Source organism: Orcinus orca, chromosome 8 (genome assembly GCF_937001465.1).
Source record: "Orcinus orca chromosome 8, mOrcOrc1.1, whole genome shotgun sequence".
Taxonomy (NCBI): Eukaryota; Metazoa; Chordata; class Mammalia; order Artiodactyla; family Delphinidae; genus Orcinus; species Orcinus orca.
In genome coordinates, this window is record NC_064566.1 from 68,918,841 (window position 1) to 68,939,145 (window position 20,305).

Sequence of the window (20,305 nt, forward strand, 5' to 3'; positions counted from 1 at the left end):
CATACCTAACTTTTTAATTTTTTTGATATTTCTAGGCTATGTAGTTTCTGAGTTTTTTCAAATTGTCGCAAATCTCAACAAGTTTTTCAAGGAGGTGGGTCAAAAACATCTTGCTGCAATTTATGTCAAAGAGTGTTCTACCTGTGTTTTCCTCTAAGAGTTTTATAGTGTCTGGCCTTACATTAAGGTCTTTAATCCATTTTGAGTTTATCTTTGTGTATGGTGTTAGGGAGTGTTCTAATTTCGTTCTTTTACATGTAGCTGTCCAGTTTTCCCACCTCCTAGAGTAATGAAAATAAAAACAAAAAGAAAACCATAAAGAAGACGAAAAGACAACCCTCAGAATGGGAGAAAATATTTGCAAATGAAGCAACTGACAAAGGATTAATCTCCAAAATATACAAGCTGCTCATGTAGCTCAATACCAAAAAAAGAGACAACCAAATCAAAAAACAGGCAGAAGACCTAAATAGACATTTCTCCACAGAAGATATACAGATGGCCAACAAACACATGAAAAGATGCTCCACATCACTAATTATCAGAGAAATGCAAATCAAAACTACAATGAGGTATCACCTCACACTGGTCAGAATGGCCATCATCAAAAAATCTACAAACAATAAATGCTGGAGAGGGTGTGGCGTAGGGAACCCTCTTGCACTGTTGGTGGGAATATAAATTGATACGGCCACTATGGAGAACAGTATGGAGGTTCCTTAAAAAACTAAAAATAGAACTATCATATGATCCAGCAATCTCACTACTGGGCATATACTCAGAGAAAACCATAATTCAAAAAGACACACGCACCCCAATGTTCACAGCAGCACTATTTACAATAGCCAGGACATGGCAGCAACCTAAATATCCATCAACAGAGGAATGGATAAAGAAGATGTGATACATATATACAGTGGAATATTACTCAGCCATAAAAAGGAATGAAATTGGGTCATTTGTAGAGACGTGGATGGACCTAGAAAGTGTCATACAGAGTGAAGTAAGTCAGAAAGAGAAAAACAAATATCGTATATTAACACATATATGTGGAATCTAGAAAAATGGTATAGATGATCTTATTTGCAAAGCAGAAATAGAGACACAGACATAGAGGACAAATGTATGGATACCAAGGGGGAAGGAGGGATGGGAGGAATTGGGAGATTGGGATTGACACATATACACTATTGACACTATGTATAAAATAGACAACTAATGAGAACATACTGTATAGCACAGGGAACTCTACTTAGTGCACTGTGGTGACCTAAATGGGAAGGAAATCCAAAACAGAGGGCATATATGTATATGTACAGCTGATTCATTTTGCTGTACAGTAGAAACTACCATAACATTGTAAAGCAACTAAATTCCAATAAAAATTAATTAAAAAATTTTTTCTAATATGTTAATTGAAAAAAATCCACGTATAAGTGGACCCATGCAGTTCAAACCCATGTTGTTTGAGGCTCGACTGTACAATGTGGCCTAATTGTGTTCAGAAAGGACTTGGGGCACATACAGTATTAAAGGTGACCAGTAAAACAGTGAGGGCCATGAGTGATGGGTTGTATTATTTAATCAGGAACCCACAGTGTTGTATTTTTGACAGCAAGGATAAGTATTAAATTTTTTTAATAAGGTGAGTGTATATTAAAAGATTCATGTTTTGTATGGACACCAAGGGGGGAAAGCAGCGGGGGGTGGTGGTGGTGGTGTGATGAATTGGGAGATTGGGATTGACATGTATACACTGATATGTATAAAATGGATAACTAATAAGAACCTGCTGTATAAAAAAATAAATAAAATTCAAAAAATCCAAAAAATAAAAATAAATAAATAAATAAAAGTCATGTTTTACTCTTATATGTTACTCAAATTTGGAACACCCTATAATTCTGAATCTTTTAAAAAAATCCCATAGTATGTAAAATCACAGGTGAGCTCTTCTGAAGATTATGAAAAAAATTTAGATTACACAAAGAAATCACAGTAAAGATTTTAAATGTTTAAATCATAAAACCAAGAATACACCTTTAGCATGAAACATTGGTAAATTATACTACAAAATACACAAACTAGGTTAACAAACTCTTGTCTACCTACCACACATCCTGGGGAAGATTTAAAGTTATGCTGCCTTTGATTTCATCGTGGAAACACATATATCCTAAGGTAGCTAATGTTACATACAGAGTTGTAACAATTCCCATGCCAATATTCAATGCTTGGGTGAAGCGTTTTGATTCTTTCATTTGGTTTTCCAGTGGAAGGACCTAAGAAGAGAATGCAAATAATTTAAAACAATCTAATATCCCGTCTTATATGTACACAAATTAATCTTTCTATAGTTTATATGCAAACATAATTGTTGATGTATTTTTCTACGTGTTATATATTTTTTCACACTACAGATTTTTTTATTCTTAAAATAAAAAGATTTGAAATCAGCTCTTAGTAGGCAAAACTATCTGTCAGGTTTTTTAAAATAAACTTCTTACTCTGGAATAATTTTTTTTTTTCTTTTTTTTTTTTTACTTTTCAAAACCTTCTTTAATACTTAAAACTATTATACAGTTATAAATTAGAGATTGGGAAGGTTGAACAGTTTTTCATACTAATTAGCCATTTGAATTTTTCTTTAATTTTGATTCATGTCATTGCTTGTTTTTTTTTGTTTTTTTTTTTTTTAACATCTTTATTGGAGTATAATTGCTTTACAATGGTATGTTAGTTTCAGCTTCACAACAAAATGAATCAGTTATATATACACATATATTCCCATATCTCTTCCCGCTTGCGTCTCCCTCCCTCTGGAATAATTTTAGATTTACAGAAAAGATGCAGAGATAAACAGAAGACTCCCATATATTCCTGACCAGTTTCCGCTATTGTTAACATTTCACACTATCTAAGTACCTGTGTTACAACTAAGAACCAATATTGGTACATTACTATTAAACTCCAAACTTTATTTGCATTTCACTAGTTTTCCCACTAACGTCCTTTTTCTGCTCCAGGGTCCCATCCAGGACAGCACATTGCATTTTGCTGTCCTGTCTCCTTAATCTCCTCTGGTCTGTGGCAGTTTCTCAGTCCTTCCTTATTATACATTACCTTGACAGCTTTGAGGAGCATTGGTTAGGTATTTGGTACACTGTCGCTCTATTTGGGTTTGTCTGATGTTTTCTTCATGACTAGACTGGGAAAATAGGTTTCAGAAAAGGATACCACAGAGGTGCAGTGCCCTTCTCATCACCCATGCTATCAACGTGATTTATCACTGGTGAAGTTAATTTTGATCACTTGGGCAAAACAGTGTTTGCCAGGTTTCTCTGCCTGTAGAGATTTTTCCTCCTGCCTCATCATACTCTATTCATTGGAAGTTAAGTCACTACAGACAGAGGGGATTAAATTAGAGCTCCTGGAGGGGGGGTATCTACATAAGTTATTTGAAAATCTGCCCTATGTATTTATTTATTTAATCATTTATTTGTATAAGTATGGATTCATGTATATTTGTTTTATACTTTGAGTATGAATCCCAAACACTATTATTTATTTTGTTGCTCATATCGTTCCATCTTTGGTCTCATGAATTCTATCAGGTTGGGTCCTGTGTCCCTTTGACATGCATCCATTCTTTCGTTTTTTGAGCACTTCCATACTTTCTGGCACTACAAGATGCTCCAGACCCACATTGAATTTCCTTGCTTCAGCCCTACAATCAGCTCTTTCTCCAAAGAACTTTGGTTCCTTTGTTGGAGAACTGTATTTAGAACTCAAGATCTGGGCGCTGAGTGTGCTCATTGCTACTGGGTGCCACTGCTTCCAGTTCTCTCAGCAGACAGAGTTAGGAAATATATGGATGTATACTAACCCATGTATATACATGTCTATTCTATATCTATATAGATATAGAATAGACATGTATATACATGGGTTAGTATACATCCATATTCTGTCTGTTCCTATATCTATCCATCTGTATCTAATGTCTGTCAATTTAATAAGATGAATATTTTCATTATGGGGAAAAAAAAAACCTTTAAAGGAAAAAAGGCTAACTGAAAGGTTAATTTTTTAGGCAAATATTTGGAGATTTTGACCATACAATTTGACCATGCAGTGAAAGACACTAAGTAATAATAACGAGTATTTACTGAGTGCTTACAATGTGCTAGGTATTTTTCAAAAGATTTGCATGTAATACATCACATCGTATTTACAATAACCTCATGAGATAATAACTAATTTCATCTCCACTTTTCAGGTGCGTTAGTCAGGTCTACGTGGAAATTTTAAGTGATTAACAGAAAACAGAACAGTGAACAGTTTGTATGTTCCGGAGATAATCCAGACCTGAAATAAGAAGCTAAAGCCAAGAACGGTGTCAATGCAGCTAGAAAAGGAGGAAGAGAAGGAAATGAACATTTACAGAGGCTCCCTCAAGCAGCATTAAGTGTTTTACACATAATCTCCTTTATGGAATAGATTTGGGGAAATATGAAAAGAAGACTCAACATGTCTTAATTACTGACTGGAATGGGGAAACCAGGGACACAGTGAAAAGAAATACTCCAACATTTCAAGCTTGAGTGACTGGAAGTAAAACTAAAATAAATAGAGAAATGAGAAAGTGAAACTGGTTTTAGATTTAAAAAAAAAAAAAAAGGTTATCTGTCAGACTTCGGAGTTGTTGAATTTGAGATGTCAGAGGAACAACACTTAACTGGAAACGTCCAACAGTTAACTAGAGCTTACTAGTTAAAGCAGAAATGAAAATCTACACTTATGTCTGTAACACAGATAAGTGGAGCTGTAAGAATTAGTGAGAATTCTATAAAGGAGAATTCAGAGAGAGCAGAAACCCAAGTAAAATGGCATAAAATTGTCTTTTAGTTCTGTTTTGTCTGCAGTTCATATAAATAGATGTTTATGAGTGGTTTTGCTCCCATACCAAACCATCAGGCTATGAAACATAAGGTGTGGAGTACACAGCAATATTCAACTTTCCCCAAATCTACATATTCTAGGCTTGAAATGAACTGGAAGCATCTTTAATGGAAATATTTAGGATCTCAGAATTCTCAGGATGTTTGTATCTCTTGGTATTAGCTTTATGATGACATCATTTCTCAAAACAAGTATGATACGTATAAATCTAAGAAGAGAATTTATATTTGACTCTTCTTATGCAATAGTAACTTTGTAACAATTTCAATTCATTTAAAATCATCTAGTCTATAAAATATGATGTTTGGGATTTGTCTGAATATAACCCAGACTTGCTAGAGTAGACAGAATACAGGTCAAACAAAATTAGCCATAAGTTAATGGTTTTTGAAGCTGGGTGATGCTTACATAGGCGTTCATCACACTATTCTCTAAGTTTTGTATAGGTTTGAAAATTTCCACGATAAAATGTTAAAAAATCATCTATTCAAGTGTTCTCACTTTACAGATTAAGAAAAAGTGATACATCTAAGATAAAAGTCTTGGTAAGTAGAAGTAAACTATAATTCAAGTCTATCGTACCAAAATGCAAATCGTTTTCTAGGAATAAAAAAATAGAAACAAAAGAAAAACAGGCATTTTTAAATGTAAATAAGCCCTTGTATTAACTTAAGATTTAAATAAAACAGTAATAAAGACTAAATCCTTACCACTCCTATGCCTTCAAAAGCAAATACAGCAGTACCAAAAAAGAGAGGGTATTTTTTCCAGCCAGCCACTACTGGAAGGTTGTGGGGATCTGGCATATTCTGGAGAAAGAAAAAATAAGATGTCAATAAGTTACATCTTTACTTACTTGAAAGAATTTAAAATGGAAGAGCGAAATCATATACTTCTGAGCTTCACAGCAGCAAATGTGTATTATAAATGTGAATAACTCTTTCAATAAAAACTTTAAGCATCCTATGTTAAACGTAGCCAAGCCGTTAGGATTTCACTGCCAAAAGCAATTGTTTCCCTCAAGCCCATACATTCCATCTGAGCTAAATGCTCCTGATTACCTGTTTCCACCTGTAAGTCCCAGGCTGTTCTCACTGGGTATGGCTCCTGCCACAATAGGAAATACATAAGCATATTCAACGTCTGAGCTGAGAGCCATATAGTCAGTTATCAACCACTGCTGACGGTGTCCAATGAAATTCATTCCCCACTCTACTTTCCTTGTTCTTTTGGTCTCTAAGATTTCCCGACTTTGGCTTTCTATCTCAATATCGCTGTGCTGTTCTCTAGAACAGGTCTCCTCGTGGTTTCAGCATCTTACTCTTTGACCTGACAGCTGCCATTACCCTTATTACTTGTGCCTATGCCTTGACTCTGGCTTTGATTTCTTGGTCCTGACTCATAGCCTTCTTCTAACTCTCATTATCTGGAAGCTCACAGACTGCACATCTTGTTCAAGATCCCTGGGTCCACACTGGCCACTTCTTCCAGCTAGCCCAAGTCTCCTCACCAGCCTGTGTTCTCTGCCTTACCTGACTAGAAGTGGAATTCAAGGCCAATGAAAGAGGATGAACAAAGAAACTGAAGTGTGACAGCACAGGGAAAATTTGGGGAATAGATTTAGAAGATCTGAAGCATAGGTAGAACTGTGTGATACAATGGTGAAACATAAGCTAGGGTCAAAATGAAAAATTTATTAAAATGTTTGGATTATTGGATAACGCTAAACTGTACTTCAAGGTTCCCTCTACCTAAGGAGCCTCCTTTTCACATGGTTCCCTCTACCTAAGGAGCCTCCTTTTCTGCTCCACTAACTCCTACATGTCCAGCCAAGGGGTCACGAACTCCAGAAAGCCTTGTGAGATCTTCCTGCCTGTCCCCTTTCACTCTCACATGCTATAACAAAGAGTCTACAGGCTTTGGAATTAAGATGGGGCAAAAAGGAAACATAGATCCATCATAAAAGAATTTGTAATGAATTGCTAATGGAGATTTTAGGACAACTGCTTTGGCAGCAATGTATAAAATGGACTGTATCAGGAAAAAATAGGATTCTCCACCTTTTTTGAGTCACTGGCTCCTATGAGAAATGAAAGCTATACAGCTGCTCAGTAGAAAAATGCATATATACATACAGAAACACTAAATCTTATAAATAATTTTCAGGGATTTGCAGATCCCCTGAATCCCATCAATAGAATATTTTAAAGAAACTTGGCTAAGGATCTGCAGACTGCCAACAATGAAATGAATTGAGGTTATTGCATACATCAGATAAAGAGGTTACAGCCTAGTGTAGTGGCAGTGAGCTGAAGTGGTGGCAGCAAATAAAGATTCAGAAGTGAAAGAAAATTATAAAATCACGTCTATATTCCCGTCTCTTGTGATTGGTTTAAATCTTAAAGGAATAAACAGAACACTAATGAGTTCTTTGTTTCACGTTAGGTAGTGCACTAAGGCACGATCCTAAATCTCACAGCTCTAATAAGTCAGGTATTACTATCTTCTGAAGCAACATCATACAGCCCAGAAACATACTTACCAGGATTCAAAACCAGATCTGACTACAAAACCTATGCTTTCAATCTCTATGTCATATATTGCTTATTCAACTAAACAGTATCCCCGAGAAGGAAACCAGAGTTCCCTGATTATCTCCTGCGTGACACATATGAAGTAGAGTCTTTACTTATCATTACTTTTACCTCCAAAGTGAAAAATATTTACTTGTTAAGAAACATATGACACGGTTAAAAACATGTTATACTTACCCTAACAATGTACTGATAAATTATCACAAGACTCACAGCCATGGAAACGTTGGCAAGGAATGAAAGCACAAATAGATTCTTGAGCTCACGAATGAAGACCAAAAGAATCAGAAATGGAAGGAAGCAAAGCATATATATCCTTAGGTCAATAGTTCTTCTCTCACATGGATCTGATGAATTGGTACTATTCAAAACAAACACTTCACTCTCCAGGAACCCTTCATGAACCTATACAGGATTACCAGGAGAATAAGGAAGAGGGGGGAAAAAAACTTCCATCAACTTATAATAATAAAGGAGAAATATGAAGAAAATTATGATCTATATACACTCTATGATAAATTCATTTACAATAAATAAAATACACAGTTTTAAGATACTCTAGTGTCTTAGAAATATATATATCAAATTTAAGGATAATTAAAATAGGATAATCTTCTTTGCAAAATAACTTCATCATACTGTGAAAAGAAAGTTCACTAGAAAATTATGAGGATGGATGTACTAATTTATTGTGAAGCTTTGTGAATGTAGTGCTCGTGATGCCTAGAAAGGCTCAACCTGCTTCTCAGATAATCAGAAGTGGAAGCATGCTTGTCCAAAATGGCCACTGGGTATTCTACTAACATACTTTTTTCAAAGTAAGAAACAATCTCTAAGTACCTCTTAGAAATGTACAGTACTCAAAATTAAATTTAGAAATCAGAGCCTAACTTTAAAGGTATTTTATAAGGCAACTGCTGATGAATTATCATCACTGTCAATAAATATTTGTTAAAAATCAACTATCTTCATGCATGCTAGACACTAAATAGATTTTTATTAGAGCAAAAAACTTCTACAAGATAAATCAACTTTGCCTCAAAATTTATTCAGCCACGTCTATAAAACTATATTCAACTTTCAAAAGAGATTCAATGATTATAGGCTCCATTTATTAAAAATTGTCCTTGATTCAATTAATCACATAATCCAACTTACAAAAATAGAAATGAAATTATAGAGGACTTTAAAAATAATCTTTAAAACTCACAGCACAGGCAGATCAAACTATAATATAAATTCCAGTGAAAATCTATTTGCCCCAAATACTGTACCCTTCTTTGAACACAATGGAACGCAAAGACTTATCAAGTCTCTGGATACATAAATTCTTAAGAACCAGACCCTATAGTAATAACAGCAAGTATTTTCTGAGTACTTTCTATGTGTCAGGTACTGAACTAAATGTTATACAACATCTCATTTAATCCTCAAAACAACACTCTGAGGTGGGTGGTAGTATTATCAATTTATAGCTGAGGAAACTGAGGTTTAGGGAGGGTAAAAAAAAAAAAAACACCCCATATAATATCAAGCCAGTAAGTCCTGGTTCTAGGATTCAAACCCAGGCCTGAGATCCCAGAATCTAGCTTGTGACAGGTACATGTTTACCTGACCAAAATGCTGCAATCCTTAAAGAGGGGCCCTGCCCAAGTAGCCACCTGGCCTCCACCTTGACATCTCTCTCTCTCTCTCCTTAAATACAGTAACAAAAGGCCAAAAAGTCAGAAGTACAGAACAAAATCCTGATATGAATAATAATTTAAGTGTTTAATTTTACACTTATCCACAATAAGCAATGTTTAGTGTCACTACAAATGTACATATCATCTTAAACTGCAGGGAATATATCTACTAGTTTTAAGTTATATTGGCAATTTATAACTCACACAGGACTAACAAACTCTCAGGTTACACCATGTACCATTTAAGAAATGCATAGCTCTCATTTATATTGTAATTGCCCATTAAAACTTTTAATTTTATTTTCTATAATTTGAAATAGAAGCAAATTTGATAATTCACATTACTTGGCTTTTAAGAATTTATTTTATTTGTTGACCCAATTTCCTCTGTAATCAAATTATTTACAGCCAAATACTTCTGTATCAAAGAAGTACGTCCAATAATCAGATTAGATAATGATCAAAGTTAAGCTCTAACAAGGATACCTGGTAAGAGAAAAGCAGTTATATAACCAATTTTAGAAAGGACTGTTTGAGTCTTTAGGTGCTTGGGAATTTGAAATCAATTCTACCACAAATCTCTCATAATGATTAGTATTCTTTGGCAGAAAGATGATTATAAAAATTCTCAAGATTAAAAAATAAAGTAAAATAAAAATGTAGATACATACCCAGAGCAAGATTCAGGTAAACATTTGAATCCTTTGGTGCCCTCTAGAGACAGAGACTGGCTATCTAATAGGACTTCCTATGATCTCACATGTTTACCAAAATGCAAAACACTGAAATAAATATTATAAAATAAAATTACTAAATTCAGTTGTTTCCATTAAGATCTCAAATTTACTAAATTCTACTATTTATTAACTTTTCAATTCAGTAATTTAATGGTTAAAATTCCAAAGGCAGATTATGTTCTTCAGCAAAGCTAAAATGTAGAATTAAAGACACAATACGTTACATTTGCATACTGCATATAAAATGCATAATGCATTTTATAAAGGCTTTTGCAAACCTTTTGTCAGCTGAGCCTCACAATAAATTTATCAGGAACATGGGGAGATTCTGCTACCGTTCCCATTTTACAAATAAGGAAACCGAGGCTTGACGAGGCACAAGAGGGTCTTACCCAATGTGTGAGTTAAAACTGAGAGCACGGATTTGAATTCAGGTCTTCTGACTCTAAAGTCCATGGTCTTTGGTATCACAACATTTTTTTTCCTCTGAATGTAAAATCCCTTCCCAACTCTTCATGCTCATATACACTATTTTGTCTACCTGACATTTTCTTGAGTATCTTAGAGTGAGAACAGAGAGGAGCTACTATAACCACCACGGACTAGAATCACTGGAAGCACCACAGTTCTTCTCCCCCTGTCGATTGTCCACAATGGCTTAACGGGATCAAGAACAGCCATGTGACAGTTACAAAGCAGGAGATGCATACGTTTGTATGCGAACTAAACTCTTAATTCTTTGATTCGATGAAATACTGAATCTTTAATTTTATGTAGATTAAGGAGGTAAAAATCTTACAAATTTTAACTGTAAAAGTAGTAGCAATTAGTAAGGTTTAATCAAACCATGTGTCTTTTATTGGAGATTGCTATCAAGTGTGAGAACACCTCTGCAGAGAGGGAAAATCTCTGATGATGCTGTTTCAATGACCATCTGTCTGCTCTGCAGAGGTGAGGTGCTCAGCGTTGTGAAATCAGCTTTTCAAGTCTCAAGTCTGACTGAATGTCTTTTTCCATATTGCTCTTCATGCCTCAAAAGATCTTTCATCTATCTACAGCAAGCTTCTCCTTACCTTCCAGAGAGTCACTTTTTCTACCTGGTCTTCTTAGGATATGTGCAAATGAGTTAAATTCTTCCATTCAACTTTGGAAGCATCTGATATCATTTCATAGGAGAAAGTCACCAATCCTAAGCTTATATTTATTTTATGTACTTAACACAGTCTATGTCACACACATACACATACACACAACTAAAATCAGACAATGTCCTGCCCAGTGATGAACAATTAATATACTGTGTGGCAGCTATGTCAGGCACCTAAGCTTCTGCCCAATTCACATGACCTAGGGGACACTGCTCATGCTCTGTGAGACTAGGTTTCCTCATTCATAAAATGAGCGTAGAATTTATATTACAGAGTAGTTGTAAAAAATTAAAGGATATATATCATAGCTTATAAATATAATATTATAAGGCATTATTAGCATTATTTATAACTTTAAATCAAGCTTGTTGGTAGCTCTCTTAGGAGATGATAGAAAAGATATAGTACTACCATGCTGCACAATCCTAGAAAGGCACCATTTCCACTGTATTCTATGTAAATGACTGCTAAGATGGTATGTCTATCTTGCCAATAAACAGCCTCTTAACTTAGTTAGCAGCCCTAAAAATATGTGACTTGTGGAACTAAATACTTGTAAACTCAAAGGCGCATCATCTATAATGAGTCATGCTGATAAAACCATCAACTCTCTTATTTATAAGAGAAAGACTCAGTGACCCTTTCCAACATTAAAAACCTAAGCTGGTGGCTTTATTAAACTTTGGCCTGCAGACCAAACCCATTCTACCACCTATTTTTGCAAATAAAATTTTATTGGAATACAGCCATATCTAATGTATTGTTGTCTATGGCTGAGTTGAGACAGAGATCATATGGCCTGCAAAACAGAAAATGCTTATTATGGCCCTTTATAAAAAATGTTGCCAAATCTTGGTCTAAATATAAAATGAAGCAGTTTATAACTTAGAAAAATGAGTCAAATATATACTTAGATATATAGATTCTGTAGAACACATATTCTGCATTAAAATACTTATGAGAAGTTCTACATATTACTATATATAATGCCTACTACTGCACCATGCACTTGTATATACTAATAAATGTTATTGATTAAAATAAAGAAGAGCAGAGGGTGAAGTAGGAATAATAGGCCAAGTACCAGTTAAAGCACATAAAGAAATGTGCTTTGGCATTATTCTGATAGGGGAGCTTTTTTATTTCAGTGCTTTGCATGTTTGTTCAAATTGACAGTCTCTACCAAGACTGCAAACCACTCTTAAAACAAACCTTTATAATATGGAGAGAACTACAGAACACTGTACCTTTCTGGACACAGTATCTTTTTAGACAATGGCAATAATTATGAGATTTTAATAATGCCCACTTTTTAACTTCACTTTTTAGGCTGCTGGCTAATGCCTTATATACTTTTTTATAAAATATCAATGTAAAAAATATGCTACCAAAACATCCGTGTATCTGCTTTTGAGGTCTAAATTCCAAATAGCCAAGAATCAGTAAATTATGCCTGTTTTGATCTGAAAGAACAAGCATTATTGATATAATAGCAAGAAACGTAAAATTCAATTACAGCAGAATCCAGCTTGCAAAAAAAAAACGAATAAAGGAAAATCTAGAAAGATACATGATTTATGAAAGAAACACATTTTCATATTCAACCACAGCTTACTCAGAGGAAATATGATGCCATAACCATGGCATCAGAAGAAAATGATTTCAAAAACTGGAGAAAAATACTTACTTGTTTCATATTTTCAGCTAAGAAGACAATATAAACACTACAGAATCCCAGCTGTGTTATCACCAGAAAAAAATCAACCACACTCCTGAAAAGAGATACCCACAAATAAGTATTAATAAGAGCTGCTAAGATGTCGATGTACTTTTTCTCTTTTTAACTATTTTAAAACATTTCATAATAGTATTTATTCTTTTTACTTCATTACAATAAGAAATAGGCTTAAAGCATTTATTTTCTACAAAGAGCACGTATTTATGATCTGTATATCACTAGAATTTTTATTAAGCAAAAATATGTTACATAAGTTAAAAGCCCATATTTTCCCATCATTTCCTTCTAAAATTCAACAGTTTAAGAGTATCTGTCTAGGGCTTCCCTGGTGGCGCAGTGGTTGAGAGTCCGCCTGCCGATGCAGGGGACGCGGGTTCGTGCCCGGGTCCGGGAAGATCCCACATGCCGCCGAGCGGCTGGGCCCATGAGCCATGGCCGCTGAGCCTGCACGTCCGGAGCCTGTGCTCCGCAACGGGAGAGGCCACAGCAGGGAGAGGCCCACGTACCGCAAAAAAGAAAAAAAAAAAAAGAGTATCTGTCTATAAAATGATTTCATGAAAACATTTCATCAGTTACTTTAAGCCCATCTCTCCTACTTCTCAAGATCTTTTTCAGACCAACCCAGTGTATTTCCCAGCAAACAGGATGAACATATTCCCTACTATCCAAATCACTAATAAGAACAGGAATGGGAGAGGACTGGGGGCATGGCCCTAAGTCATTCCACCAGAGACCTATCCAGGAGCTTAGCTCTGTTCATATTCTTTTAGATACTCTAAAAGATTCCAGCTACATAAAATAGCACATGGGAGTAGGAAAGGGAAATCACCGGTCAAATGAGCTTTATTTGGGTATTATTATAATCAAAAGTCGGCCTACATGTTATTAGTATACAGCCCATACCTTTCCCTATTGTTCTGGGAACAATTAGTGACACAAGAGCTTGCACTTACTAATTCGTTATAGTCTCTTGTTTGACCATTAATGTCAAGCTGTCAAGCAACCTAGTCTAAAAAATCTACAGACCCTCCTCCTCCCATTTGAAACTTGAAGCGCCCGTGCCCATCTTCATTCTTGCCATAACTCTCTACTTCTCTATCGTTCTTCAGGGATCTCATTTAGTTAGTAATCTTGGTACCTTGAAATGAATTCAAGTTTCTTCTCACTGATGAATTACATATGAGGTATTCCCTTAAGATCTCTTCATCCACCTTTGATTTTAGTATCCTTACCAACAATCATTCCAGCCACTTCTATCTGAAAGCCATTCTTTTTGATAGAAAAAAATAGACAAAGTTGCCTATAGACTGGGGGCAAAGAACGAAGAAGACAGGGTTCTGGGGGCAAATCCCTAGGGCATTAGGCTCTGTTTTCTTCCTTCTCCTACACAGCATATCAGGCTGTGAACTCTGAGCAGCTCATAAACACATCTAACGTCCTGAAAATCCCCAGAAAGGCCATATTGAACCATAAACTACTCTACTAACACTGCTTTTTTCCTTCTTTTAATTTCTACCGCATGTATCATTTGTACAATAGCCAGTGTGTTGTGAATTGCCTGTGCTTATTTTCCAGTCCTGTATTTACCTGATTTTGATTAGCCATGTCCACCAATAATAAAGTTACATTTAAACAATACAAAAATAAAAACAAGATTATGCTAAAATACATACTTTGGATGTCTTAAGAACATGTAGCTAAACACCACAATTTTATTTGAAATAGAGATAGCAACATTCCTCTTGCTCTTTTTCCTTTACTTAATTATTGATCATGATTATACCAGAGGTTAGCTAGGTGCTTTATAAATATCATTTTATTTAGACTACCATAATAATACTTCACAGGATTACTCATTTGATAGTGAAAAACTAAAACAAAATAAAAATACTTGGACCCAGGTCATAAATTTGTAAGATGGTAGAGTTGAGATTTGAATCCAAGTCTGTCTAACTCTAAATATTGTTTCCTCCCAACTTTATCACACTTTTGTTAATGTATCTTGCCAGGTTAAAATACTTAAAATTAATGTAAGTTTAAATATTATTAATACTTAAAATAATTACTAATAACATAGCAAGTACTTACCGTCCCCATGCTGCTTGCTTCTGCAGACAACTCCAAGGACTTACTTCCATAGCAAAACTCACAGTGTCACTATACCCTAATGTTGACCTTTTAAACCTGAAATTTAATGACATACATGCATATGAAAAAGAAAAATTTTTAATTGGTCCATAAATCCATTTCTTGAAAAGAACATCAGATAAATGGGCTATACACTGACAGAGGAGTTTTTGAAATTTTGAGATCTGCATACTTCTAAAGTTATCTCATGAAATTAAAAATTTTTATATACCCTTCTTACCGGTATATTAGTTTTTATCCACTGTTAAAGTTTATGTATTTGTTGCATTCATATAACGTAGTATTTGTGTTTCACTGATTTAAATGTTTCAATTATCTAAAAACATCAACTGCACTGTTCAAGCTTAAATTATTCCATTCTTAGAACGGCATTATTTAATACATCTGTACAGGGCTTTATAATATATTGTTACACAAACTACCCTATTTAATCATCAAAATAGCCATGTTGTCTCTCCTATTTTTTTAAGTATATATTGTCATTTAAAGATCATAAATGACGTGCCCGAAGTTTTAAGAACATTTAGCAACAACAAAAAAGAGTTAAGATTAGAATGTTAGTTTATCAGAATAGACAATACTCGTTTTTTTAAAAAGTTGGTTCACTATCCAATAGAATCATTTTATGATGCAAAAATAAAGAAAACAAAATATTGTTTCATTGACTATCTACCAACCCACATATCAGCAAAGAGCAGCAAAGGCATTACACCCAAAATGAAATTACTAACAAATTAAAGACCATTATTCTTTAACTAAAAGTAGCCCTGCTGTCTCCACTTTCCCCATATAACTTCCCTGAGTTTTTTCACTTACACTAAATAAAAGAAACCATTCTATTTCACTTCTTTTAAAAGAAGTATATATATTCTGACTAGATTGCAATCATATGAAATCCTACGTTTTCCCATATTCATTATCCTAGACTTGTCTATGTTACAGATTATAGGAAATACAACTTCTAGTCGCAAAGCACAGTAGAAATATAAGACTATCTGATACTTTAAATAAATATATAGATTTAAAATAAATTAAATAGACTTGACAAATCCACATTTACCTCTGACATAGAAAGTGACTGCAACGTACCAAAATGTGCATACAGTGAACAGAAATAATTCCTATAAACACAAGGCTGATTGGTCCAAGCTGTGAGGGAAACATTTTATAATATTTAAATATTTCAGTTTAATAAAAATCAAGTTACCTTATAAACAATGAGACAACAGACTACTAATTTGCAGTGAGTAAATATTTGTTAGACAAAATGATTAAAGAGTCATTTGCATAAGGGAAATTAGTGAACCTGATACAGAAAGAATTTAGTAATATTTAAGACAACCACATATGATTCCATTTTATCGACTTGGCTATCCAAAGCTATGAATGTAGAGTATAGGTATGCAACAAAGTAGAATAGAATACAACATCATACTTAACATCGGATGGCAAATCTGTGACTATCAGTGTCTCACCATTATAAGTATATGCAACTATGAATCATTATCTAAATGATTAAAAAGCACTGTATCATCTGGCATTGTGGGCAATCTACTTCTTCCATAGATTGCTTGTTGAGAATTACGTGTGAGAAACTGTGCCTAGAAAATAATTATTTGAAAAAGTGGTACATAAAAATTTTCAAGTACTTATTTACTAAAATTAAAATGATGCCTGATTATTGAGAGACAGACAAAATGTTGTTTCTCTAAATCAGGGTGGACAAAGTCCGATGCAGAGAAAGATGATAGTTACAACTGTTGTTAAGAAAACTGGTCAGTTAAAAAAAGTTAAATATAATTTCACTACTTCATAAGTGAATTCTCCCCTATCAGGATTCTCTATAATTACAATAATTGGTTCTAACAAAACTTTGAATATTTGTTTTCAAAAGATATTGTTATTCCTAGGGGCTTCCCTGGTGGCGCAGTGGTTGAGAGTCCGCCTGCCGATGCAGGGGACACGGGTTCGTGCCCCGGTCCGAGAAGATCTCACATGCCGCGGGGCGGCTGGGCCCATAAGCCATGGCCGCTGAGCCTGCACGTCCGGAGCCTGTGCTCCGCAATGGGAGAGGCCACAGCAGTGAGAGGCCCACGTACCGCAAAAAAACAAAAACAAACAACAAAAAATGATATTATTATTCCTTTTCTTAACTATTATTCTTTAAGTCTGAAAACTACATATTTTATTTGGAATCTAAAAAACTATAAAATTTCACCAATACAAATACTCTATAAATGTTTGTTGATATGAACATATTACTTAAATTCCTGAAAATCCAAAAGAATAATAAGATATAACCATACCCGGAAAAATCAAATAGTGATTTAGGATCTTTCTGTCAAATATTATAAATAAGTAATTAAGTAGAAATGAAAAGAGTAATTAACTCTCATTTTTAGATATTATTATCACAGTTCACATAATTTTATCAGCAACAGCTAAATGATTATCTAGTTGTCACCTGACCAGGTTATATTTGACTAGGTCAGATGTTAACTTGTAATTTTTGCTGTAAATTAAGACTGATAACCGTATTTTAACTAGAGATTACAAAGATGAGTCTTACCACTATGCCTGCATTTTTTATTGCCAGTGGAAGTCCTAAAAGACCAGTTCCAATATTTCCCTTAAGAAGATGCATAAGAGTTTGTACAAATCTGAAAAGTAAAAGTTGTAAGATTTAAACATTTTAGAACAAAAGCTATTAAAATCACATGACCATGGTTTTAGCATTAGAAGGGAACTAAAAATTAATCTAGGCAAGGAATCAAATTAACATTTCCATTCAACCAGAAGCTGAATGAGCCAAAAGTTATATTTGGTTCAAGTCCTATCTTTGCTACTTAAAAGTGGAATACAGAGGGTTACTATGGAGATTAAATGAGTTATTTAAGTGAAAGTATTTTTGTATTTATTAAAGTAATAAAGAAAAGGTAATTTTCTCATAAGATTCTTTGCTGCTATGATATTCAGAACAATGTTGAAGACTATATACAGCTAAGCTGGTAAAACAGCAATTTGTTGCACTATCTATGTAATCATGATATTAAACATAGCTGATCTATGATTATCAACCTCAGAGGAAGTTAATTAAAAGAAAAAACATACAATTTCTAAAACTATGTGTATCATCAGGTAAGATAAATACTAATTAACTTTCAGACAACATGAAATCCCAAGGGATTTCACCTAAGAAAAGTTTCCAAGAGGCATTTGAAGGAGGTCTCTTGACCAAGAAAAAACAAATTAAACTAGGAAGAATAGCACAAATTTTTAACTTATGAAACAAAAATGCTTGCCTAAAAATTTTTTTACTTTATTCTTTTTTGATCAATTAAAATGTTACTTTGCTTAACTGTTAAATCACTATTAGAATAATACCTTATTCAAATCTATTCATGATGACAAAATAACAAAAAAAGTTTAAAAAATGTTCCACTGCTTCCCTGGGACCATGACTTTGTTCACTCAACATAAAGAAGTGTTTACTACCTACTTCCCACGGTCTAACTCCTAACCATTTCAGAAGCCCCTTCTCTTAAAATTTCTCTTCCTCTCAATCTGATCTCCCTTCTTTCAAGATCCATAGCATTTGATACATATCATCATTTTAGTAATTCCTACACACGGCTCTGTAATTTAGATGTATTTCTTCCTTCCCAAATAGACTATAAACGCCTTGAGGGTGAGAACCGTATCTTATTCATCTTTGTGTCTTCTGTAGTATCTACTTAAGTGCCTGGTCCATAGCAGATGATTACAAAATATACACTGAGTGAAAAGAGAAAATGACATTTAACCTTAACACTTACGAAATACCCTCTTGACCATCAAGCTGGTAACGCTTCTGAACAGGCAGGAGCTCTTGCTCATGTTCTTCATCTGATGTCCCATCAAAGTTTTGCTCATTTATTAAGGGTCTCATTATATCCATATCTTTAAAAAGAAAAAGTGCTTCACTACCATTTTAAAACTTGGCTTAAAGCTGGTATAAATAACAGTTTTAATAGGACATGCCATTTGTACGCATCTTTACTATTTCCACCCTAAGTTAATTCACATTAATACTTTTGAGTTCTACCGTATTTAGAAAGAAACAACTAGACTCATTTGCTGGATATTTGGTTTGGACTAAGCAGTGCAAAGTGAAAAGCATAAGTATTCAATGCAAAATGTTTTCTGTTTTGTCTACCTGAGGTTTATAGTAAATGATGATAGAATTACGGGGTGAAAAATGTGAAGAAATAATAAAATGAACTTCCATCTCTTGTTAGATTCAAATCATACTGAGTACATAAATGGTAATCATATTTTTATTTATTTTTATTCTTAAAAATTAAAAAAAACTTTTTAACTGAAGTAGAGTTGTATAATATTATATGTTACAGGTGTATGTATAGTGGTTCACAATTTTTAAAGGGTATACTCCATTTATAGTTATAAAATATTGGTTATATTCCCCATGTTGTACAATATATCCTTGTAGCTTATTTTATATCTAATAATTTGTACCTCATAATCCCCTACCCCTATATTGCCCCTCCCCGCTTCCTTCTCCCCACTGGCATCCACTAGTTTGTTCTCCATACCCATGAGTCTGCTTTTTTGTTATACTCACTAGTTTGTTGTATTTTTTAGATTCCACATAAGTGATATCATACAGTATTTGTCTGTCTGACATAATACCTTCCAAGTCCCAACGTGTTGTTGCATATGGCAAAATTTCATTCTTTTTTATGGCTGAGTAGTATCCCATTGTGCATACATACCACATCTTCTTTATCCACCCATCTGTTCATAAACACTTAGGTTGCTTCCATATCTTGGCTATTGTAAATAATGCTGTTGTGCACATTGGGGTGCATGTAGCTTTTCAAATTAGTGTTTTGTGTTTTTTTGTACATATACCCAGGAGTGGAATTGCTGGCAAGCATAATTTTAAATGCTTTAAGAAAATTATAAAGCCATTCCAATCTTAAAATTTTAGTACCACAATCTATTCTTATATCTAGCAATTTTTAGCATGATTTTGCTCCTTCTGAGGAGAAAGATAACACTAGTCATCACTGTCCGTCTTGTTCTCGTAAAATTCACTAAATTCAAATTTATTGAGATGACTGATATGCATTAGTAAGGTCTGAAGTATAGGATATTTTAAAGAAGTGAAAGTTTGTTCCATTCAAATACATACAATAAACCTACGTAACAGGGAATTGGGGTAACCTAAATGATTTAGTTGGAAATGACTGATTGACATAACTTTTTAAAACTTATTTTGTAATAATTTCAA

At 34.1% G+C, this 20,305-nt stretch overlaps 1 protein-coding gene across 5 annotated transcripts in view; it reads right to left on the reverse strand.

Annotated features, from left to right (window-relative positions):
• SLC36A4 (solute carrier family 36 member 4) overlaps window positions 1-20,305 on the reverse strand; it is a 50,329-nt gene that overhangs the window by 16,435 nt on the left and 13,589 nt on the right. The window contains exons 2-9 of one of the 5 annotated variants that reach the window (XM_004271888.3): window positions 18,828-18,951; window positions 17,582-17,672; window positions 16,073-16,161; window positions 14,953-15,048; window positions 12,814-12,898; window positions 7,734-7,961; window positions 5,673-5,771; window positions 2,113-2,282 (exon numbers count right to left, since the gene is read on the reverse strand). In XM_004271888.3, the coding sequence (XP_004271936.1) occupies window positions 2,113-2,282; window positions 5,673-5,771; window positions 7,734-7,961; window positions 12,814-12,898; window positions 14,953-15,048; window positions 16,073-16,161; window positions 17,582-17,672; window positions 18,828-18,951 (982 nt within the window). Of the gene's footprint in view, window positions 1-2,112; window positions 2,283-5,672; window positions 5,772-7,733; window positions 7,962-12,813; window positions 12,899-14,952; window positions 15,049-16,072; window positions 16,162-17,581; window positions 17,673-18,827; window positions 18,952-20,305 lie in introns of those variants that run through there. The other 4 variants (XM_012533784.3, XM_033431924.2, XM_033431925.2 and 1 more) reach the window with 4 other exon arrangements.